The following is a 25,683-nucleotide window of genomic DNA, read 5'->3' as shown; positions in this document are numbered from 1 at the left end:
AGAGAGAGAGAGAGAGAGAGAGGGAGAGGGAGAGGGAGAGGGAGAGGGAGAGGGAGTGAATCTTAAGCAGACTCCATGCTCAGTGCAGGGCCCGACATGGGACTTGATCCCATGATCCTGGGATCATGACCTGAGTTGAAATCAAGAGCTGGATACTCAACCGACCGAGCCACCCAGGCGCCCCTGTAGTGCCCTTGTTTAAACTAACTCCTGGGGCGCCTGGGTGGCTCAGTCGGTTAAGCGGCCGACTTCAGCTCGGGTCATGATCTCACGGTTCGTGGGTTCGAGCCCCGAGTCGGGCTCTGTGCTGGCAGCTAGCTCAGAGCCTATTTCAGATTCTGCGTCTCCCTTTCTCTCTGACCCTCCCCTGCTCATGTTGTCTTTCTCTCTCTCAGAAGTAAATAAAACATTTTTAAAAATTTAAAAAAAAAAAACCTAATTCCTAAGAGAGCTTTATAAAGGATATTAACTCTCTGTTGTGGCTGCTCCCAACTGTTTACAACTACTCATTGGCCATAATTTTAATTATGAGATATGACAGACAGAAGTTTAATTCTAAGGTGGTTAAATTTATAACAGTGGCTTTAATTTGTGTGGTTATCTTTTATTGTTCATTCTCTGTACTTTTATGCCAGAGTGTGAAGAACTTTCCATCTTTTCCACCATTCTGGGGTTTAGTATTTTTACTTGAAACACTTCATCTGTTTGGAATTGACTCTGGCCCCTAATGGTAAGGTGAAATCTAACCTGCCTATTTTTTTCCAGCACTAACCTGTTGTCTTGTACTGTTTCCTTGCTGTCTTATGATGCCTCCTTCCCTCATGCCGACTCCTTCAATCTCGCAGGGCTGGTTCCCACAGGAGCCCTGTCTTACCAGCGCAGGAGCACAGCCGGGAGGCTCGGGTGGCCAAGGTCAGAGACAGAGCTGGTGAGCTGGACACACTCAAGTCCGGCGGCCTTTTTACTAGACTCCAGCTGCCCCAGAGGCATTTTAGTTTTCTTAAGCCCTCACCTAAAAGCTCTGAAAACATTATGGATTGGACTAACTACCAAAAGAAGCCGATTATTCAGGGAGAGTAATTTGATGTGATTGCCAGATCTCATCACGGAGAGTATCACATTTCAGCTTTTCTGGGGAAGGCTCTCACACAGACGCCGAGTGTGTGTTCTGGAGAACAGACCAGCCCCCACCAACATGGGAGGCACACACCTGGAAACAGCGCTTCTCCACAGACCTGCTCGTAGCACGGGAGCCGACGCTACACCTCTCTCCAGGAACCAGCCTGGGGTTCCTGGCCCTGGGCTCAAAGAGGTCTGTGAAATTCTATGCCAATTTGCGTGTGTAGATGATTTTTTTTCGGGGAGAGGGCTGTCAGAACCTCCATCTACATTTATGGGGAGGTTTCTATTCCCAAAGGCTGTTCCAAGAGTCAAAGGCTGAAATTAGTAAGTCCATTGCCCTGTGACCTGCTGATCACTTCTTTAGAAGTCATATTAACTGAGTCACCTGGGAGGCTCAGTCGGTTAAGTGTCCAACTTTGGCTCAGGTCATGATCTCGCGGTTCGTTGAGTTTGAGCCTCACATCAGGCTCTGTGCTGACAGCTCAGACCCTGGAGCCTGCTTCAGATTCTGTGTTTCCTTCTCTGCCCCTCCCCTGCTCACATTCTCTCTCTCTCTCTCTCAAAAATAAAACCTTTTAAAAATTAAAAATTAAAAATAAATAAATACATATTGCCACATAGGCTCCATTTCAAATTTCTCTTCCAGTTCCTTCCTCAGTCCAAGTGCACTGTGATTGTTTTCTCCATATGGATGGTTAGATTACCCCAATTCAGTATTCTGCCTTTAAGCCACAGCGCCTGCCAGTCTTATGACTAAACCTTGGAATAAAGGCTCAAACATCAGACACACTGAAAGGTATGTGGCTCCAAAAGGAGAGGGAAAATGCTTGTCGATTTCTGCTAGGAACCACTCAGATCAGGACACTTGCATTTAAACAGGACTTAACCTCATCACATTTCTGGAATGCCTAATTGGGGTGAAATCACATGCCCTTTGAACAATATTGCTATAAACAATTATACAGCTACATGTTATCTTTGAGTCTAACCAATTAAATGAGGGCTAAAAAAAAACTGCTGAAAGAATAGAAAAAGGATAAATAAAAACATGACACATGATACATACAGAGAAATTCAAAGAAGTAACAGAATTATCAGCTGCCACTAATTCAGTCAAGTGAATAAAGATATATACAAACATTAACATCGCTCCTGTTTACCAACTGAGCTAATTACACACTCTTTCCAACAACAGCAAAGTACTCAGGAAGCACAGAAAAACTCTGTCTAGACAGAGATGTGCCACGCTCATGCTGAAAATACATCAATCCTCCGCAAAGTTTAGTTCACAGATATGCCAGACCATGAATGCCTGGGATTTATTTATTTTTGTGTCCTCAGGACCCACCCCATAGCAGGGACCCAATAAAATATATGGATTAATGTGCTCTAGACCAATCAAAATCATAGAATTTTTCTAGGAACTAGAAATGATACCAAAATTCCTTCCTACATAGAAATGGGAGACAATAACTAAAAAAGAAAAACCGAAAAAGCCCAGCTCTGCCAGATTTAGAACACGTTAGACACCGACAGTTATTATTAGCACAGCGTGGTGTCGGTGCATGCACACACACACCCACCCAAAGCCACGTGTCAATGAAAACAAAGCCAACTAAGAGTCAAAGCAGGTGTGAGAGTTATGTGTTTAAAAAAAGAGACGCATTCGAAACGAATGGAAAAGTGAGGAATCACTGCGATACCTATTTCAGTAAATAACATCCAGCCATCACCTGAATTACATCAACCCTTCCTTTCTTCACCCCAAACACCACGGTGCTAAATAGTTTCTCACGTCAGCCCCATGCCATTGTCCTGCTCTGGCGGTCATCACCTCTCCCCTAGCCTGCTGCAGTGGTTTCCTGACTGGTCTTTCACTCGCGTCCCTTCTTCTTCCTCCATAGTCCTAACTCAGCTGCCGCCACAGAGTTCCTCCTGAAGCACCACTTGGCTTTCTCAACCTTCTGCACATATGGGCTCCCCCCAATTCTACTGCAGTGGTCCTCAAACCACAACCCCCCCAGAACTGGCCCAGAAGCTTTTCTAACAACGGTCTTCCACAGATGAGCACAAAGGCCGATCAATGCTGCCTGTTTCTAAAAGCTGACGTCCACAGTCATAGGTGTTCGTGTGGTTTAGTCCTGCCATCTTGGGTTGTGAGGAACGTTACACATCTTAGGGCATCCAGGAAGGTAAAAGCCATGAGAGTAGTGAAAAGGTTCTAAGAGGAGATGAACATGTATGATGCAAATTAAGGAAATGACAAGTTTCGCTGTGAGAAATGATGCCTCCACAGATTTTCAATGCACAGCAAAACTGTCTATTTTGGGGAAAGATGGCTGTCAGTTTTTATTAAGCAAAGCAAATAAGAGTACATTGGTTTTAAGCCTTGTTTTTGTTTTTTTAAGGTTTATTGTGTGTGTGTGTGTCTGAGAGAGAGAGAGAGGGAGAGACAGAGAGAGAGACACACCGAGAACCAGATGAGGAGGAATGAGAGAGGAAGAGAGAGGATTCCAAGCAGGCTCCAAGCTATCAGCACAGAGCCTGACTCAGGGCTCAAGCCCGTGAACTGTGGGATCATGACCTGAGCTGAAATCAAGAGTTGGTCACTTAACTGACTGAGGCACTGAGGTGCCCCTGATTTTAAAGCTTTTAAGAACCAATTTGCTCTTAAGTTGGAAACACATCCAGAGGCTTGTGAATTTAAACACCACAGTTGCTCTGGACTTAAGACCACACAGATCTACAAACAGCCATGAGTTCACTACGTTACTGGAAAATAAGAGCTGGGCAGTTTTTCCACTGCTAGCAATCAGATAGTGTTGCCTTTTTCCAATAGATAGTAACAAAAAAACCAAAAACATCAAGTTACAGGACAAAATCGTCAGTGGGTTAGGTTCCCCGTGAGAATTTTTCTCCTCCCGTCCCTGGGAATTCTGTATCACCCATCACCTCTACCTTCTGGTTCTCAAGATTATTCAAGCATCACATGTCAAAGAAGGCTTCCCGGAGCCCTGAGCACGTCTCAGAGACCCCACGCCAGTGCCCATGCTGTATCTATCCCAGGACCAACCGTATCGAGTGAAGTAGAAATACTTGCATGTAGTTCCCTATTCCCAGATGGGCTCGGGTTCAAGTGGCCAGCCCTGCCTATGCATCAGAAGTATCCAGTGACCACACGAAATCCAAGCTGGTACACTTACAAATGTTCACACTGATGGGTAGTTGGTCGTTGCTTAGAAGAATTTCTGTGCAGTTCTGAACATTTATTTAAGCATTTATATTCATTTGAGTGCCTTTCTAATTAGTCTACCATTTATGATATAAACTCTTTAGGAGGGAGAAATTTAGCTAACCCATTTATAAATGACAGAAAACATGCTAATGAAACATTTAAAAAGAGATCAAGTGGACAACTAGACCCAAGTATCTCTGATAAGGAAGCCACCTAAAAAGAACTGTGAGAAAGAACAGGGAGAAACACGTTGGGACCAATCAAAAGAAGGGAGCCTACTTAATAAGCTGTAATTAACATGAAATGGCAAGACATCAGAAATATGTCTTACAACCTGGAGAGCTGAGATGAACTTAATACTGTATTCATGTCATTGGCTATAAATAGGCTCTACCTATTCAAAAGCAGTTCCTTCTATAAACCACACGGTCGGTTGGATTTTCTGCTTTATCTTCCGAAACTTATATCAAGCCTGTACCTAGTCATGAATGTGTTCTCTCAAGATTCCATCACTATACTCATTATGTGATGTGTCTGAGGATAAGAATGCTAACTTGTTTATCTTGCAATATATAAATAAATAGAGATATGGCATTAATACTTCCTAAAGCCTGCTAGAATAAGTACAGCCGGCTGTATTCAAATTATCTGCTTCTAGGTCTGTCTCCCCACTCAAGTTCCTAGGAATCAGCCATCTTTTCTTTTTTTTATGTTTATTTTTTAGATATGCGTATAGATATGTGTATAGATATGTGTGTATATATATGTGTGTGTATATATATACACACACACACACACACACACATATATATATATATATACACATACATACACAGAGAGAGAGAGAGATCACGAGCATGAACTGGGGAGGGGCAGAGGGAAAAGGAGACACAGAATCTGAAACAGGCTCCAGGCTCCAAGCTGTCAGCAGAGAGCCTGCTGCGGGGCTCGAATTCCCGAACCGCGAGATCATGACCTGAGCCAAAGTTGGACGCCCAACTGACTGAGCCACCCAGGCACCCCGGAATCAATTATCTTTTTAACCCCCAGCATTTGACAGGTTCTCAGCAGACATGTGTTGAACTGAACTGGTAACTGAACAATGAAATTCACAACTGGCAATTAAATGAACAAATTCCACATTTGTTCCATGTCAAATTAATTCCATGGCAATTAAATGAACAAGTAACACATATAGAAAATTCAGAAAGAAATATAAACATGGGACACATTCATTTCAACCTTAGCAGAAAAAAACTAAAATAGGGAGATTTTTTTTATAAGACAGCATCTAATGCTACCAGCATAATAGTGAAACGTGACATTTGTCATGTCACACACAGTGCCGTGCAGTCCAGTGTACATCCTTTGCTGCACTATCATTTAGAAGGCAATATAGCAATATTATCACTACATAAATATTAATGTCCTAAAATGTCATGATTCTGGACTCCAGAGAACTCATCAGAAGAAAATAATATAGAGAGGAATAGCTATGACCATTAGAATTTGGACTGGCCATGTCAAACCAAGGTGGAGCCCTAGGTGTCCCACGTACGGATAAAATCCAGCTCAAGCTAGCTAGGCCGGTTGGAAGGTAATTGTGAGTCTAGGTTAAAAAAAAAAATGTAAGCTTGAACTAAGGCCACCAAAAGGCAGAGACCAAGTCAGAGATAGTCCAGAAGCAGAGCTGCCAGATGGTGGGGAGAGCCTGGATATAAAGACCATGGAGGAGAAAGAGGGAGATCGCAGGTGACGGAGTAAGTGTGGTTCTGGCCTTCGATGCGCCAGGGCAGGTGTCCACAAACTTCCTGCAAAGGGCCAGGTGGTGAACAGCATGAGCCCCGTGGGCTGTACGGTCCCTGTGAGAGCCGCCTGACTGTGCTGCTGCCCTGCATGGCTGCGAGCCAATGAACCTTTTTCATAAACCAGGCAGTGGACAGGATCTGGCCTACAGGCCAGCGTTTGCTGACCCACAGGATAAGGAATACAGGGAAAGAAGGCCAATTTGAGGATGCAGTTCATGAGCTGAATTTCAGCAGGACATTTAAGTACAGAAGTTCAAGACAAAGATCAATCTAGGGAGGAAGAGATGCCAGGACTAGAGACATAAAATTGAGAAGTACCAGGGGCGGGGGTGGGAGGGGCAGTTGATTAAGCATCTGACCCTTGATCTTGACTCAGGTCATGATCTCACAGTTCGTGAGTTTGAGCTCCGAGTCAGGTTCTGCACTGACAGCATGGAGTGTGCTTGGGATTCTCTCTCTCCCTTCCCTGTTTGTGTGCTCGCTCTCTCTAAATAAAGAAAGAAACTTGAACAAAAGAAAAAAAAAAGACATCACATTGAAAATCATCAGCCATGTGGTGGTAGGTACGGGGCTAAGATCACCCAGGAAAATGGTCTGAGAAGACAGAAAACGAGGAACACCTCAATGTCCAAGTCGGATGGAAGATATGCATGGCACTTCAGATTGCTGTGGCCCTAGGAAGGGAGGAATGTTATAATCTAACCCCCCTTAACTCAAACTCTTTAAAAAACGAGAACTTGGGGTTCTCGTTCCCTTTCCCAAAATAAAGAACATTAAAGTTTCAAATTCATATGTGGGAAAGAAAACTTCCCACTGGGTAGAAAATGAGGCAATGCTCAAATGTTTTTTCTTTTGAAATATTTTACACTCCAAAATTACATATTGGGGGTAGAGCTAAGGGGTAAAGCATTTAACTGCAAGAGTATGTAACATATACGTAAAGTACAACAAATAGTGGTCAAACAAATGTCCCATCCCCATCTCAAGAAGTAGTTCATTACCAAAACACCACAGTCCAATTTTTCATACCGTAAGAATTAGTCTCACAATTAGAGGTCAAAGCAGGCAGCCCAAGGCCAGATAAAGCTTGCAGACATGTTTTCTTTGGCCTACACCCAGTGGTTTCTTTTCTTTTTTCATTGCTAATACTTAAGAACCAATAAACTTCACATAAAAATCAGAGTTCTGGAGTATCCTAAAAAATGGGAAGGTGGGTGTTCTTTTGCCCCCATTCACCATGGCAACAAGTAGCTAGAACTGATAGCAAGTAGGCCCGCTGCATGAACTAGTTATGCTATTCCACACCTCTCTATTGCCTTACATCTACCTTCCCTTCACTTATTAATTTTACCTGCCCTAGCACTTGACTTTGTGACCCCTGCTTACAGAACATCATTGTAATTTCCAACTTCTTGGAATAAGGGGGATGTTAAAGTAAAAATAAATAAATAAATAAAAATAAATAAATAAAATCTCAGACTCTCTCAGTAGGAGCATTACTAATAATAAGACATGTCCATCATCACCCCTTATCCATCATTTTGAAATCTAAAACACAAGGATGTTTGGTAACTTATTTGGTAACAAAACTTGACCTGAACTAATATGAAGCTATTTATAATCTTTTTTTAAAATTTTTTATGTTTATTTATTATTGAGACAGAGAGAAAGAGAGCATGAGTGGGGGATAGGCAGAGAGAGAGAGAGAGGGAGACACAGAAACCGAAGCAGGCTCCAGGCTCTGAACTGTCAGCACAGAGCCCGACACAGGGCTCGAACCCACAAACTGGAAGATCACGACCTGAGCCAAAGTCAGATGCTTAACCAACTGAGCCAGCCAGCCTCCTCTATTTATAATCTTTACATGTTCCACTTAGTGTGAAATACTTTTCGATTTTCACTCTAGAAATATTACCATACTTAATGAACGGCTGCTGCCCCAGACCGTGCTGGAGAAATTATATAGTAACAGCATATGTACATTTTCACTTTTCTAAAATCTGAAGAAGTCTGAATTCTAAAACTCATCTGGCCCCTACGGTTTTAGAAAAAGGGCTGTGGGCTTGTTGTACTTTTAACACCAACATTTAAGAAAACAGACACACACAGCAGATAGGAGTGTAATGATATTTGTACATGGATCTATACTTGATTATTACGGCATCTACCTACATTTGAGAAACAGAATGATATACGCTAAACATCTATAGGCTGAGGAGAAGGCTTGGGGGCACATACTGATGTTGGGACCCTGCACCGGGATGTCAAATGGGGGGTGGGGGGGGAGCTGCCATGTACACACTAGGAACCACTACCACGGAGATCATTTCATATCAGCATAACATGCCGCCTTCACATGTAAAACTGATACCACAAGACCACATGCGACCACGTCTGTTTAGGATTCAATTTCGGCTCCGTGAACAATGGGTTTTCACTCACATATCAATAACCCCGTTTGATATTCTAGGATTTCACAGTAGGTAGAGTGTATGACAAGGCCACAGAAACTCAGGTTCAAAAGAAGTTGTGGGGATAACAAATTCCTTTCCTCCTCTGCTCTATGCAGAGGCTGGATGGGACCCCTCAGATTGAAGCAAAGGAAGCACGGCCACCTCTCCTAGAAAAGGCAGAGGAAGTCAGCGTGTGGAACAGGTGAGGGGTGGAAAATGTTACTGCTGGGAGAGTGAGGACATGGTTTGCGATGCTGAATACAGAAAGGGCAGTCTCGCAGAAGAGACACACATGCGTCGTGGCACCCAAGGACTCCCGGGCAGAGATGCCTTGGACTCAGCGTGAGAATTCCCGTTGCCCCTAACAGAACGGGTACCTCTGGAGGCAGAGATCCTGCCACTCCTGGAGAAGGTCGTCAGAGGTCTGTGAGCAGGGAGAGGTCTGCCAGGAACGTCACACAGCAGGTCAAGCCAGGTAGGGACCTGGGCACAATGGAGGTCGGCGCACCACCCAGATGGGACAGCGCCTGCGCAGCTGCAGCTACTAGTGTGCGTGCGTGCACGAAAGCGTGATGTCGGGCTTCGCTAGGTCTCGCAAGACTGGAGAAGAAGCTGGAAATCCAGGTTCCCGTGTGAAAACTCCAAAGTGTCAAATAGGGGCTAATGATCATAATTAATGCTTCCACACATAAGAAATAGACCAAACACAACACATCTACACCCTGCAGGCAAACAGTGCAGATGATTGGTTTTGATAATTCACATACCCAGAATCTCAAAGGACTAGACCAGGCTTTCCCAACCTCACCACTCTTGACATTTGGGACCAGATCATCCTGTGAGGCGAGGCTGTCCTGTGCGCTGTAGGCTGGTCAGCAGCATCCCTGGCCTCTATCGCCAGATGCCAGTAGCACCCCACCCCAGAGCCAAGTCATACCAAAAACAAAAATGTCTCCAGCCATTGCCAAGTGTCCCCAGGCGGGGTTGGGGGGGGGGGGCGGCATTCCTGGCAGGAGCCACTGGACTAGAGCAACAACCAACTCTTAGCTTCCAGGATTTTATGGAAGCGTCACACATAACACTAACAAGGGGTTTCTTAAAGAGTTGCCCGCGTGAGGTGCGGACTTATAGCTGCTTTGGAAGCAGAAACCTGGTCTCTAGTTAATGACAGCACTGTTATTATCTGGCCTGAGGACCTCTTTGAGTCCTCACTTCCTCATCATTCAACCAGGAATAAATAACATCACTCCCGGGAGCTGCTGTTGAGAAGGCAGTGAGATAATTTACTCAAAAGCACCTAGCCCAGCAAGTCACCAAGCACCAAAGACATTTTCAGAAACGTTAACCCTTCCCTGGTGGGCAGCCGGCCCAGTTTCTGTAGTCGGAAACACACGGGGTCCAGAGTCAGAAGCCCTGGCCCCAGGGCACCTGGGTGGCTTAGTCGGTTAAGCGTCCGACTTTCGCTTAGGTCACGATCTCGCGGTTCGTGGGTTCGAGCCCCGCGTCGGGCTCTGTGCTGACTGCCAGCTCAGAGCCTGGAGCCTATTTCAGAGTCTGTGTCTCCCTCTCTCTCTGACCCTCCCCTGCTCATGCTGTCTCTCTCTCTCTTTCCTAGAAATAAATTTTAAAAATATTAAAAAAAAAAAAAAGAAGAAGAAGCCCTGGCCCCAAGTCCTGCCTTGGCCATTCGCTGGCTGGGCAAACGTCGCAGGTCATTTTTCGTCTCTAACCCAGGAATGTTGATAAGCATCAGTAAGTGAGAATAAACCAGGAGGTTTGGTACAACACGTGGGAAACCAAACCACTAGGGAAGTACTGCTGATTACTACTCTCGGATCTTTGAAAGATTTCTCTAAAGGAAAGAACAAGCTGTTCGACAAACCCCCAAGAACCGAGAATGTAGTAATATCGGGGTGGGGTGCAGGAGGAGAAAAAGAAAGATAATAACAGGAATCTTAACCTCCCCATCCTTTTACACAAGCAAGTGCCACCTGGTGACCCACAGACCAAATCTGACCACAGATATATTACTGTTTAGCCCCACTCAGGGTCCCAGGGGTTGTTTGAAAGTTGCATTCAATGCCATCTAATCTTCATGAAAATCCAGATTTTAGGCCTTTCCCAAAGCTCACGCCCCACACTGGGCCCATGTTTCCACATGCCCCTTTGAAAGGTGAGACAGGCACTGTCAGGTGCCCTGCAGCTCTTGCTGGGTCTAAGTTGCTCTTATTTTATTAGCCTGGCCCCCTGAGGCTTGGAGTTTGCAACCCTGATTTATCTAAAGTCTACTATCTAAGAGAGCATTTGGCCTCCAGGGAGCACTTCCATCTTGGCAGAAACCAACACCCAAAGAGACACTCCCTTCCAGAGCCTCACCTGCGTAGTGAACTAGTCTAGTTAGTCCCTCAGATTCCTTTTCTCCTTGGCACGTCTCCCTCACAACCAAATGCCCCTCAAGCTCCTCACCCTGGTGTGTACCCCTTCCCCACCCCTAAACTACCATCTGCTTCCACCAGATTATTTGCATCAGGGATTTCAAAAAACCTCTTTCTTTTTAGCAAGACTACAAAGGACACAGCACTTATTGCCTCCTGCTGCTAAGAACATCCCAGTTATCTGGGGGGGGGTGGGGGGGAAGGTACCACTCTCCCCTTCCTGGCCCCTGTGGCTTGGGTGGGGCTGACTCCATTCCCGTAACCTGGGAAAGGCAGTTGACCCCATCAGATGCCTTCAGAGTCAATCTTGGGGGCTCTGGCCACAGTGAAAGGTATTCTCTGTCCCTCTGGGACTTGAACTGAAGATACTGGAAGATGGGGGGTGGGGGGCGGGGGGCGGCAGCAGTTCTCCTTGTAGACATAGCCTACCTAAAGCGTGGAACCCCTGGGTCCAGCCCTGGCTGCGGCCATACGACCTTTAGACTCTTCCGTCACATACGAGCCAATCAAATTCTCATCTTTGCTTAGAGCAATTCCACTTGGGCTTTCTTTTTTCCTTTTTTTTTTTTTAATTGAGAGAGAGAGTGGGGAAGGGGCAGAGAGAAAGAGAGAGAAAATCCCAAGTAGGCTCTGCACCATTGGCACAGAGCTTGACGTGGGGCTGGATCTTGCAAACTGTGAGATCATGACCTGAGCTGAAATCAAAAGTCAGATGCTTAACCGACTGAGCCACCCAGGCACCTCTCGAGTTGGGTTTTCTTATAATCCAAAGAGACCTAACTCAATACAACAGAAATCTAAAACAAGTGCTTAAAGATGGAGGGGAAAGGCTCTGTTCAAATTTTGTCCTGTTGTTTTGTTGTGTTTTGTTACCACTCTCCATCCAATAAAAGTAGAGTTTCTCTTAGTGTATTAGCCATCCCTCTATAAGGACTTAGCTCAAGGACTTAGCAAGGTTTTTGCTTGCCTATCTCTTCCACAAATATACTGAGCTCCTTCAGGACAAAAACTGTGTTGTATTCACTTTGGATTTTTTTATACTTTCAACAGTGGCACATAGTTTGGGCTCAACAAGTGTCTCTTGAATGGATGCATCAACCACCCTAACTCTCTCCTTTGGGACACCCATATCATGAGGCCACCGCGTCATCCTTGTGCCTGTGACATGCAAACCGTCTTCTGAAACAGACTCATCCACCCACTGTCCACAAACCACATCATGAGAACTCACTCCTTGTAGCCGTTACTCATTCTCCACATGTCCAACTCATGGAACCTCGCTGTGGGGTTACTCACAAGGTCCTCATTCTTGGGAAGAGAAGATTTCCTTGCAAGACACCACCTAGAACTCTACGAAATGATAACATACACAATGGGCATGCCACTCACACATATAACTTCACTGGAGTGGGGGGGGGGGGTCCCTTCTTTGCTTTCTAGCTTTCCTCTTGACCCGAATACCCTCAGAATCCCAATCCTGATGCCTACCAATAACACACGATTACAATTCTAGGCTCTCTCTTGTCTCCATTTTTCCTCCCTAGTCCTTCATAATTACTTAAGTGGAAAAAAATAAAAACAAATTTATCTAGGGAATCAACAGCAGTAAAGCCAAAGCTTCCCCAGTAAAAAGTTTTGGCTTTGGGAGCATAATTGCCACACCCTTAATAGCTCTGTACAGGCTGCTGCTTCCACTTGCATCTAGCAATAAAGATTTTCAAACAGAGTCAAAGGTCAGGGCCAGAATTACAATTCTGGTGTGAATCACCATTTACTCTATCCAGCTTTCATTTTCCCATACTTGGGCTCACCCCACAGGGGCGATCTAGTAAGAACTGGATTTGTGCTAGATTGACAATGTTTACTGAGAATCTACCATACGATAGGAGCCACAACAGAGCCAGGAAATGAAAGAGAAAGATGGCCGGGACTCTGAAGGTGTGTAGTCCAATAGAGAACGCTAGCCAAGTAAAGAGGCAACTGCATCATAGAAGCCTTTTAGAGGTAGCGACCTTTGCCTGGAGACCTAAAGAATGAGTAGGAGGCATGTATAAGGCAGCCGAGGTGAAAGAAGCTTCAGAAAATTCCAGGTAGAGGCTAACCGGTACGAATGCTCGGCGGCCTCTGGCAACTGAAAGCAGGCACGTATGGCTGGGACTCAGAATTGTGAAGAGAGAAGCAGCTACAGAGGAAGCAGGGACCAAAGAGACCCCGACTGGTTTGATAGCTTTAAAGGCCTCAGAAATCTGTGCAAAAAGAGCAAACACCCCTCTCCCGATAAGATGTACACACTGGCCAGAATGACAATGTGACAGATGTGTCTTGACACCCACTGAATACTGATTTCACAATGCATGTTCCTAAGAATGCTAAGGAGGGGTAGAAAACTCCCAAGGAATTATCTTATAATTCATTCACAGATGCTTAGCTGAAGCTTTGGGCCCCACTACTATTCTGTCTGCCTTCATTATGCTCTCGGCATTCATTATTTCTATCATTTTCCCACAAAGCACAGAAAAGTAGGCACCGCTAGGCTGTAGGGGACAGGGATTCACTATGGAGACAGGAGGAGTGCACACTAAGACAATAGGGTGGGGGTAGCAATGAAACTGAACAACAAAACTAAGCAAAAAGTGAGGGGGGAAATGAAACCGTGAGAAGCAAATATAGAAAACTCAAGGGGAAGTAAAAGTATTTTCAGACACGCACAGAAAAGAAGTGTCCCCATGTGCTTTGGCCAAACCAAACTCCCCCTTTTACTCAACTGTTGAAAAGAAAAAAGAAAAAAGAAAAGCTGTGAAAATTTCACACTTTCATACCTCTTCTCAGAATCAACAGTCAGTGGGCACAGCTCACTGCCCTGGAAAGACCTTGAAAGATTTGCCCCAGATAACACAGCACATGACAATCCACCTCCAGAGGCTCTCAAAACCACTCCAGACTCCGGTCTCGTCTGTCATTTCATAATCGATAGTTTCCTGTCGAGCATTAAAGCAGTACCAGAGACACCGGGAGGAGGATTTGCTTCCAAATCCAAAGGGAGAAAGGGGCTTTTTTAAGCCCCCCCCCTTTTTTTTTTTTAAATATGTCCAAGGTGTTTCCACCATTCTTTCCTCCCAGTTCCAAATTTCTAAATGTCAAGAATTTGAGCAGTCCGGTCCATAGGGGCCCCGCTTTGGAGACAGCAGCCCCTCTAAAGTCCCTCGAAAAGCGTCCTGAGTCTCACTACGCGGATCGGATGGGCTCTGATCGCCCCTTGCTGATCTACTGCCATCAAGTAGTTGGAGGTGGAGGGTCCAGAACGGCCGGGAGACACGGAAGGGCTGAGAATGCGGCCCCCAGAGCACCGCGCCCGCCCGGCCTCGGGCACACCGGTGACCCGAGTTTTCGCGCGGNGCTTCACCCGGGCGTGGGAAGCGCAGTCCCCGCCGGACGGGCCGGGGAGCGATCTGGGCGGTGGGGGGAGAAGACTAGACCGGGCGCAGCATGCGGGAGCCTCTGGATGCCGGAAATGCCCGACGCCCCCTTTAGGACCGTGCGGTCGGGCGGCTGTAGACATTTCTCTACGCTCCTAGGTGGATGGGTGTGTGTCACTGTGTACAATTCATCCCAGTTAAAAAACAAAATTGTTGCGTGGAAACCACAAACTGCAGAGCGCTGTGTGCTGTGCTCCGACTTCGGGGGAACGTCGAGAGCGAGGCCCGTCTCCGCCAGGTCGCGCCCACACGCACCTGGGGACGGCTGGGGACAGCCGCCGCGGCAGCGGGGGAGGGAAAGGGGTGGGAGGTCATGGGCGGGAATGGCGCGGCCCGGCTGCCCAGGCCTTTCCTAGGGGCCCCGCCCTGGCGGGCCCGGCTACTGTGCCGCGTTGCCTAGGAATGCCTCATTGTGTTGTAATTCGTAGCCTCCCGCAGGCTGCCGTTCAGGGACACTTAGCGGGACTGTCCGACTGCGCTGGACGCTTCTTGTGGAGCGGACCAGGTCAGTTCCATGACCCGCAGCGATGTCCTTTAGGTTTAGCGGCCTGGGCCATTCCCTAGAGCAAGTGGGTAGCAGTGTGGCTCCCTTCACTGACCACACCTCTAATTTCACCAAGGATGTGCTGCTGAAGGGAACCGAAGAGGTTGAACAACAACCTGGCTCGAGGAGAAAAGAGAGGGAACTGAGTCAGACAATCTTAAGACCAGATAATCAGACACTTAAAACTCCTAGTAGTGATCTCTGAAACGGAAGTGTGAAGCGTTAGACCCTCGACTAAAGCAGGACGCTGCTAGGTACAAGAGCTAAAACGGAAAGAGGCAGAAATCAAACTTCTTAAAGTGAGACTGATACGGTTCAAGTTTCTGAAGCTACAATCAACCACAGCCTCACCTTCCTTGGATAAGGATACCAACCACCATGCTTCAGCAATCCAGGGGATAACATGGGCTTTGCTGACCTGATCTGGGCAAAACAAGAAATAAACAGACTGGCAAATGAAGTTTTAAGACTGAATGCTGGAGGGAGCTCTCGGAAGCATTTTTCCCAGACTTCAGCATGGGGAGCCTATACATCTGACCCAAACGAAATATGCAAACTACAGATTATCATCAAGGAACTTGAAGAAAATCGAAATAAGGAAATTGATGACTATCAACTTGAAGTAGCAGTACTGCTAAATGTCTATGGACGGAAACTGGCAGAGATACATTGCAGGTACCATCAAAAAGTAAACAGCTTTGAAACAAGGATCAAAAACTTGGAAACTCTATTAGAGGAAGGTGGCTCTGGAATCAGAGTGGTTGATGCCTCTGTGATTAAGGATATGCAAAACACCACTCAAGTTCTACAAACTGAAAAAGTGGAGTCTACCAGGAAAACTGAAGAACTTGAGGACACAGTAAAATACATAAATAACAAATTATCATCTGTAGAAAGTGAGAAGGACGTTTTAAGGAGAGAACAGGACCGGATAAATGAGGAAAAGAAAGAAAGGACTGAAGAATGTGAATTGCAGCCTTATGTCTTGAGGCCAAGTGATATAGTGACAGAAAAGGAAAGAGTTCTTCTGAGTACAGCAGTGGAAGAGTGTTTGGGCCACAGCAAGCGCTGTCCAACCCTAAAAAGGAGATGATACGACTGCATCACTTAACCCAGGGTAACAATCGCATTGGAGACGGTCTGAAACTTGAAGAGCGGGTCTACGTGTTAGTACAAGAAAACTCATTAGGTGAAGGAAAGGGAGCACTTCAACTGGCACTTGTGAAAGTAAGCAATGAGCGTCCTGCTCCAGAAGGCATGAATTTGGACTCAGAGGTAGATCATTTAAGATGTGACTTGGAGGCCAATGGACAGAAATTCAATCAGGGAGAAGGAACTCCCAACAGCAGAGTTGTGGGAGTTCGATGGACAGAAACAAACTACACAGCCCAAGGGTTTGATGGAAGGTCAGCTATCGAAACATATGAAGGCGACAGCATCAACGGTAAAGTAGAACGAGATCTCACTGATGACAAGAGAGCTTGTCCATTTGAAGATGAGCAAATGGACATAATTAAAGAGTGAGATGTGCAAAACAAAGAATCAAGTCAAAGTAAATTGGCTGTTAAGGACTTGCATCAGTCAGCTCAGTGGCCAATATGTAATTTAAACATCCAGAAGGAGACCGTTCCTCAAAGGGAAACTGAGCTTCCAAAGTTGCAGCAAAACCTTTCAGAAATGGAACAGCTGAGACAACTTAAAGAACATTGCTTCTGATCTCACAGCAGAAAAAGAAAAGTTGGTTTTGGTGCTTGAAGATGTAAGACATCAGCTGAGAGAAACTACTGCATGTAACCATAATAATTCTCTCAGAAATAAAACTGTTGTGAGGGCTTTAGAAATAGAAAACTGAAAATTAAAAGCAAAATTGTGCCAGGCTCAAAAGAAGGTGTTGGAAAAAACAGGTCTGTGCACGCTATTAAAGAACTAACAAACACATATATCTTGGATAAGTCCACCTCCCAGTTTAATTAAAATTAAACAAGCGTTTAATTAAACTCAGTCAAGAGAAAGATGATGAAATATTACAACCCAAAAAGAGTGTTGCACAGATGGATGCCGACCATAGAGAAACTAAGGAAGTTCTGTGCTCTGCTTTAGAGGAGCGGAAGCAGCACTTCTGAAAAGAGAAAGAAATTTGTTTTGAAAAACTGAAAGTAAAGTCAGAATTTCTGCAGGAATTCAAGAGGCATGCCCAAGTCTTCAGAGAAAAGGAAATTTTACAGCAGACCATGGAGAAGCAAGGAGCAAGTCTTGAAACCATGAAAGGAAAATTAATTATCTGCGAGACAAATTGGAATGCCTGAGAGACGAGAGTCAAAGTGCACCTGTGGCTGACCCTCAAACGCGAGACAGTATCACAGAACTAGAATGTGAGGTGGATCAACTGAATGTAGAAAGAGGTTATCTTGAAGACGAAATCAGACAACTAATGATCATTGAACACCAACGCCAGGGTGAGCTGTGACTGCTTCATTCTTTACGAGAGCAGGTCAGCAGATTGACGATTTCAGACACCAACAGGAGCAAATGAACATGAAACACACTCGGCTCCTTTCACCGAAAGATAAGGAGAGTAAGATTTTGCAAAACACGATAGAACAAATGAAGACAAATGGAAGAAAACCCAGCGTATTCCAATGGCACTTTCTGAGGTGTTTCAAGTAACAACGATTCAACGTCTTCCTTTAGAAAAACGCAAGTGAAAAGCATGACTTAGCTAACGTCAAAACTGAAAGAGAAGTAACAAGAATAAAAGAACAAGAATCAGGGATTAAAAATAAATAAAAATAAAAAAGATAAATAAATAAAAAAGAATTGGAGTTTACACAGCTACCTAAAGAGAACATCTGATTAACTGAACAGACTGATCAGCTGTCCAAAGATGAGACTGGAAAACTAACTCAGATTATCCAGCAAAAGGATTTGGAGATACTGGGTCACCGCAGCAGGATGTCTATGGCTTCCTGAATGTGGAAGACCTTGAGCAGCAATTGCCAGATCTGCCTTGGAAAGGGAACAAGTATTAGCTGGTCTTCCAGGAGAAGACTAGGGAGAATGTCCATCTGAAAAGAGAGTATCAAAAAATGACAGATGCAATTGTTGCCAAAGAAGCATATATCAGGAAGCTGCAAGATGAACCTGAGAAATTGTTCACTAGAATTGAAACTAGTGATCAGGATATGTTTAGAGAAATGATTCAGAATTGAACACAGGCTATTCAAGAACACGACATCGAAGTGGATGCATTAAGGCAGAAATGCCAGGCTTTATTGACAATTTTGCAAACATCCAGCACTGCTAGATATTCATGTTGTTTTCTTTCCAGTTCCGAGGTGGCAGGAGTTCAATCAGACAATCTCTGGTCATAGTCCTGAAGAGTTCTGATTGTTGCATCTTTTCCCTGCTTTGATTTTCTTAGCTCTTCTACCTCTGCGTGGAGCAACTGAGAAGACTCACTCTATACATCAGATTGAATAGCCTTAGTGAACCTGCTGACATGAACACCCTGATTCCGAGATGAAGCAGCTCAAGGAGAAGCAAGGCGTTTCCTACAACTTACTTCAGAAAAAAGAGCTCCTACTCAAAGCGAAAAAGTGATGAATTGCTTCCTCTGAATGAGAATTTCACCAGTGAAGTGGGTGAAAAGGAACTTTTGAGGCAGGCAGTAACAAATCTGAAGGAGAGAATATCAAATTTTGAAATGGATGTGTGTAAACTACAACAGGAAAATGAAACACTAGTGGAAACATCTAGAGAAAGGGAGACAGAAAATCAAACACTGCAAGAGACAAATATGTGGCTTTTAACGGTGCAGAGGGAGGAAGATCCTAGGCTGCAATAACAACAAGGTGCTCGCTTTGGAAGAGCTATTGAAAGAAAAAGAACAGGGCAAGACCGGGGAATTAAATCAGCTTGCAAATGCAGTTACATCGATGCCGGAAGAGACAGCTGTGTTCCAGCAGGAAGAGAGATGAAATCATGCGGGCACCAAAACAGAAAAGAATGGAAACCTGTGCCCTCCAGAATGAGATCCAACATCTACGGGACAAAGAATTACGCCTAAACCGGGAGCTGGAGAGATCAGAAGGCCATGCTCTGGAATCGGAAGAGTCTCATAACCGCGATGCTTTGGCCGCAGAAGACAGAGTGGCTAAACTAAGAAATGCTGTTACTGACCCACGTACACACTGTTAGTTAATAGTGTCACCTGGGAAGAGCACTAAAATAGCAAAAGACCTTTCAAAGCAATAGATGATTCTCAAGCCAGAGATGAGATAGTGCTTGAAAGAAACCCAAGTCACTGTGTGTGTGTGTGTGTGTGTGTGCGCGCGCGCCTTAAACAAAATGGCCTTTGGCAAAATGTAACGTATTTATTGTTTTTGGCTAAAGTTTAATAAAAATATTCTTAATATTTGGAAAATATTAAGACTTTTAATGTCATATCTTTTAATATCTTAATTAAGACTTTTAATGTCTTAATATTAAGGCTTTTAATGACTGCAGAGGTATTTGCCAAACTTAAAACAGTGGTTACTTTTTTTTCAATATTTTTTTTAACGTTTATTTACTTATTTTTTGAGAGTGAGAATGGGGGAGAGACAGAGAGAGAGAGGGAGACAGAGGACCTGAAGCAGGCTCTGCACTGACAGCAGAAAACCTGAGGCGGGGCTCGAACTCATGAGCTGAGAGCTCACGAGTCACGAGATCACAAGCCATGAGATCACAACCTGAGCCAAAGTCAGATGCTTAACCGACTGAGCCACCCAGGCGCCCCTATTATTATTATTTTTAACATTTAAGTAGGCTCCCCGCCCAATGTGGGGCTTGATCCGTCTTGACCCCAAGTTCAGCAGTTGCATGCTCCACTGACTGAGCCAGGTAGGTGCCCCAGCCTCACAGATATCTTAATTCCTTCCCTCCCCTTCTGTTCCCACTGCTCTGCTTCTCCCACTCCTGTCTCTTGCATGGACTAGTCTACCCTTGGCCTCCCTTGAACCCATCCTCCACACTGCTGTCAGGGTGAACTGAGATGAAAATTTAATGTTATTTCCCTGCTGTGGTGATTTTTGGGTTCCCCCATCACCTGGAGTTTGAACTTTAACAGACTATCCAAGACTTTGCCTTTGCAGCCTTTCTTCCTGCTCATAACTCACATGGAGGCCGCCCTCCAGCCACATATGGATTCTTACAAAACCCAAAGAGATTATTATCTGAATAACTTCAAGTCCATGAACCTCATCCAGGCAGGTCATGCCTTGAAAAAGGTACATACTGGAAAGATTTTATTTTCCTCCTCTTCACCCATTGGTGAGTGGAGTGATTCCCCCCTAAAGTTAAGGGATGCCTAGGTGGTAAACAGATGAGTTCGACCGTAATTTATTAACCACATGTACTCATGGCCCAGGGGAGGAGGACACCACACACCACGCAGGGCCACATGGGGGTTGCGTTTGGGAACAGAATGAATACGGGCTGGGGGGTGTGGGGGGGGGGGACAGGCTTTGTAGTAACAAGATGGTGAGAGTGAGCCCTGGTTCCTGCAGGAAGGTCTGGCTGGCTTGCTGGGTCATCCCCCAGGCTGCCAGGGAACTGGAGCCTAGAAACTGTGCCTGGTCCCTGTGACAAGGGGGTGTTGGGCTAGGGGACATTATCTGTGGGAGCAGAGGGGGAAGGGAACCTGCATTTAGACCATTGGGGGGTCCCCTGTTTTTACCAGATGTCAAGGCAACCCTTAATATTGAATCTTAGTCTCAGGCCTTACAGCACAATTGATTCTGATGTCTTGACATCAGTTTAAACCTGGGCCTGAGACTTTTAAGGAATAGGACAGGCACTTATTTAGGAAATGAAGTTGGCACCTGACCAGGAGGGAGGGCTGGTCATCGAAAACAAGATGTAGGAACTCTGATGTCCAGGCAGTTGATCCCAAGGGAATTCCCCAGGTAGCCAAGGGTATAAAGACAGGGTGACATCCTTCAGCACCACAGAATCGGGCAATGGGCTGCTGACAGAGAGGCCACCCCCGCCTGCAGGTAGGATAGGCCAGACTTTGGCTTCATCCTATAGCAGGAAGGCCTTGGTAACCTTATGAAGCTTGTGGGGTACTGCTTCCACAACCCAAGGAATAACAGGCAGCTGGATGTGAAGGCTCGGGCTGTGAGAGACTTTATTTCCAGAAGAGCCCAGTGCATGGCCAACCAATTGCTGCTCTAATGGTATATAACAGAGCACCAAGGAGGGCAGTCTCTTGCAGAGGGAGCCCATGGACAATTTACAGATACCCTGGGTGGTCCAGGGACTCCAGGAAGCAGGAGAGGAGGTTGCTAAAATAGAGCCTTTTTACTGAGGACACTACCAGGTCATTTTACCTTGGACAGATTGGAGAGCCTTTTGTTGGGTGGAGGCCCACTCAACATGGGATGATTTATGAGTAACAGCATAAATGGGCTTAAATAAAATTTATGTAAATAAATTATAAAATTTAAGTAAAATTTATAAACAAGGAATACATTGCTTCCAGAACCCAAACAATACTGAAAAAGGTTGGACTTGTATGTCCTTAACAAATGTGTCAAACAAATGTCCTCACAGTAGGATGTCATAAAGGTGATGTCACACCTGTGCTTCTGGAGAAAGATGGGTACAGTTCAGATCCTGTCTGCAAAGACTGCGTGCGATTGCAGGAGGGTTTGGGTGTCCTGTGCATAAAAAGGTAAAACATGTCCCCTTCAAGCTCAAGGGAAAGGCGGCTGAGAGGACATTGAAATAGGTGCTGAACAGAACCTATTAGCCAAATCTGTAATAGCAAAATAGTCACCATCTTTAAATTTGTTGGGATCTCAGGTGTTTATACTAATTTTTTCTAAGAGAGAGTGCAAGGTGGGGGGAAGGGGCAGAGGGAGAGAGAAAGAATCTTAAGCAGGCTCCATGCTGAGCAGGGCTCAATCCCACAACCCTGTGATCATGATTGAGCCCAAATCAAGAGTTGGATGCTCAACTGACTGAACCACCCAGGCACCCCTCATCCTGACCCATGTGGCCTGAAAGGCGAGTTTAGCTCTCATTAATAAACTGAGGCTGTTGTAGAAGAAGAAAAAATACTGGGTAGACAAAACCACAAATGTCTCCTTTTGTAGACATTAAATGGTCAATGCCACTCTTTGCTCCCAATATTAATGTTCACAGGGGTTTTAAATCTCAGTTTCTCTTTTCTTGACTTTGTCAGGGCATGCAGATTGGTTGGCAGTGAACTTTCTCTGACATTGTCTCATAACGACCCCAGTGTAGTCTCACATTTGGAGGCACCACACAGCCTGATCTGGCTAAGCTTGCCATTTATATTTGTCATTCCACTCCTCAGTCATAGAGATCTAGCTCCTTAACCAGGAACTTAAATGAAATGAATTGGAACCCCAGGGGTGGCCCTCAGTGAAAAACTGACAAAGTCCTCTGAATCACGAGCTTTTTCTGAATCAAAGGCTCAGCAAGGCACAGTTTTTGCTTGTCAAACGACACACGTGTATCAGTATATCTGCCTCCACCTTCCTCCAGTTACCCTCAGCCTCACCGTCCACACCTATGGGACGGGCACCTTGTACTACTCATAATTGACACTTTCTACTTACTGACCCCCCTGGAATGTGTACACTGCCAAGCTGGGAGATTGTGCGTATTCAGTGGTTTGCATTACCTCTTGGCAGAGGACCACTCAAAGAAACTGGTGTATTCCATCTCATCGCAACTCCCCCTGGCGAGCCTTCCTAACCTCAACCTTCCCCACTGTCATTTCCACCTTGGGTATCAATGAGCTCTTAGCCTTCCACTGAATACTAAGCAAGCTTTTGATAGATGATTTTGTCCTAAGATATGTGCTCTGAGTTTTTGTTGTTTTGCACGTGTGTGTTTGCGTGATCCAAGGTTCTTAAAGTTTGAGTATATCCATTCAGTGCACCTGACAGAGAAATGGAACATACAAACATTATTTTTCTAGAAAACAATTAATAATAAGTCCAGTACAAAATATATGTAATGGACGTCCTCAATATGCATAATGATGAAACACATGTGAACCACCCAACTTGAGAAATTACTGATGTGCCTAAGTAATCCTTCCCTTCTAGTGTTCTACCCACTCCACTCCCTAAAGGTCACAGACGTGGTGATTCCTGTCTCCCTCCCCCGCCTCATTCCTTCATTTTTCTGTATTCTATTATATATGAGCATATCTCTAAACATCAGTTTTGCTTGGTTTGGACTTCATAAAAATGTTATATTCCCTTCTCTCATTGCATATTATATTCTTAAATCCGCCACCGAAGCTTGTTAACTGGCAGCCCTGGTGCATCTATACTGCAACATAGTTTTCCATTGTACCAGTTTCCCACATTCCTTCCTCCACATTTGAAAGGCGATTATGTGCGCAAAGCCCTTACTTAGCACAGCTCCTGGCGCAGAGTCAGCACTCAGCGAACATTTGTTCAATTGTCGAATGAGACTGAGCCCTGACCAACTGCAACACGAACACTTGTTTCCTCCAGCTGGATTTTCTGCCCTTTGCCCCAAGGCTGAGCATCCTGCTAGCTCTCCCGCCCTGCGTGAATTGCAGTTATAAAGTTTTCTGACCAGTAATAAGAAACCCATGAAATGGGGTACCTGGGTGGCTGAGTGGCTTAAGCGACCGCCTCTTGATTTCAGCTGGGGTCATGCTTTCAGGTGGTGAGATCGAGTCTAGCGTCAGGCTCTGGGCTGGGTATACAGCTTGTTTGAGATTACCTCTCCTTCTTCCTGTGCCCCTCCCACTTGTCTTCTCTCTCTCCCTCCCTCTCTCTCTCTCTTTCTCTCTCGCACACAAAAAAGAAAAAGAAAAAAAAAAAAAGCCCAACGCCCTCCCAGCGCACCCAAGACCACAATTCCCGGAAAGCATTGCGCTGCCCCTGTTTTGCGTCCATTTGCTTCCTTCCCCTCCTTGGCGTACTTCCGGGCTGTGTGGGCGGGGCCAGAAGAGTTCTCCAATGAGCCCTTCCGCGGGCCGAGGGGGCGGAGAAATCGGCCAATGAGCGTCTGGACAGCGGCGCCACCGAGCGGGAGGGTTGCTGGGACAGCTGACGTGCGCGGCGTCACTGAACCGCGCCAGCTGAGTCGGCTGGAGCCCAGCCCCTCTCTCCTGTCTTCTTGGAGCCTTGCTCCTTCCCAGGGCGTTTGTGGCTCACGCTTCCATGTCCCCGGTGGGCACAGCACCCCGGAACCTCCACGCCCATGGCCGCTAGCCTGAGGAGGCCCTCTTTCACCTCCTGTTCTTCCTCCTCGACAGACACGGACGACGAGGGTGTGCGCGGCACTTGCGAAGATGCTTCTATATGCAAGAGGTGCCTGCCGGGCGCGGGGTTAGGGGCCGGCGTCCCCGGGGGGCTGGGGCCTAGGTGGGAGGCGGCCCTGAGATACCAGCGTATCTGGAGCATGCTAGGACGCCAGAAGGTACCCGTCAGTTTCGGCGACCCTCGTTTCACACCTGTGAAGGGCACGGAGCAGCGGTTCATTTATTAGCTGATAATTATCCCACTTCGGCTGTGTGGAGAGCGTGACTGGGAATCCGGCACTGAACTAGGCGAACGGGGCCCTGTGGTCTTCGTGGGGGCTAACGTCTTGCTGGGAGTCAGACGTGACAAATAATTATAGTCTCTGTGGGTTTAGGAGGAGACGTGCGAGTTCTCCCTCTTTAATACGTTCCGTTTCATTGGGGGTGGTTATGATCCCCATTGTGAAGCTGAAACTCAGGCCATCAAGATCGGGGGGCAGGGGTTGGGGAAATGGCCTGTCCAGGCCCACGTAATGTTGGTGTGCAGAGCCAGTATTTGCCAGAGCTCTTGCCTGTATGCAGCAGGGGCTACATACTTGGTGGTATAGTTGGGGCAGCACTGTGAGCACAGACGTGTATCACACCCCGGAAAGCATGAGGCTTGAGTGTACTTTATTCATTCATCAGAAATTATTGACCGTGTCCGTTGTGCCAAACCCTTCTTTTCTGAATGGTTGGTGGGTATTCAATGATTGGGAACACATACGACTGGCATGGCATCTGACATCCGTACCACCTCGTTGGCAAAGAAAGGAAGCAAATAATTACCCGTGAAATACATAATTACACTTTGCGTTGAGTGCTGAGAAATACAGCATGCTATTAGAATTTGTAATTTCGGCAGTAATGTTGAAGCTGAGATCAGAAGGCTGAATACAAAACGGGGATATAGGAGGGTGTTGAGGCAGAGCAGGGAAGGAGTATGAACTATTAAAGGAATGGCTAGTGGCTCCTTGAAGCTGGGGCTACTAGGGAATGTAGGTTGGGGAAAGCCAAGATTTTGGGTTAAGGCTTGCGCTTTTTGTAGGGTCCTGGAGACTGAGCACAGTGATGTAAAGCATGGACTCCGAGGCCAGGCTCTGTGAAGCTGATCCTAGCTCTGCCACTTACTAGCTATTCCTAAACCATTCTGCGCCTCAGTTTCCTGATCTGTAAAATGGGGACGTTAATAATACCCACTTCATAGATAATTGCACGGATTAAATGATATTTAACGTTAGTAAAACACTTGAGTCACATGTGCCATGCAGTA

The 25,683-nt window shown here is 45.8% G+C and overlaps 2 protein-coding genes across 3 annotated transcripts in view; one reads left to right on the top strand and one right to left on the bottom strand.

The window, feature by feature from the left end:
* The window catches only part of ARHGAP17 (Rho GTPase activating protein 17), a 94,943-nt gene extending 70,610 nt beyond the window's left edge, over positions 1-24,333 (bottom strand). The window contains 3 exon segments of the mRNA XM_077760559.1: positions 23,729-23,744; positions 23,974-24,136; positions 24,286-24,333. Of these exon segments, the coding sequence (XP_077616685.1) occupies positions 23,729-23,744; positions 23,974-24,136; positions 24,286-24,333 (227 nt within the window).
* Positions 24,198-25,683, top strand: part of LCMT1 (leucine carboxyl methyltransferase 1) — a 42,927-nt gene continuing 41,441 nt past the window's right edge. For both annotated transcript variants that reach the window (XM_077760468.1, XM_077760467.1), the window contains exon 1: positions 24,198-24,441. In XM_077760468.1, the coding sequence (XP_077616594.1) occupies positions 24,332-24,441 (110 nt within the window). In that variant the 5' untranslated portion in view covers positions 24,198-24,331. The remainder of the gene's footprint in view (positions 24,442-25,683) is intronic.

The sequence above is a fragment of the Crocuta crocuta genome, unplaced genomic scaffold, assembly GCF_008692635.1.
Source record: "Crocuta crocuta isolate KB4526 unplaced genomic scaffold, BGI_CrCroc_1.0 scaffold73, whole genome shotgun sequence".
Classification (NCBI taxonomy): Eukaryota; Metazoa; Chordata; class Mammalia; order Carnivora; family Hyaenidae; genus Crocuta; species Crocuta crocuta.
This window is presented reverse-complemented; position numbering and strand designations above follow the sequence as displayed.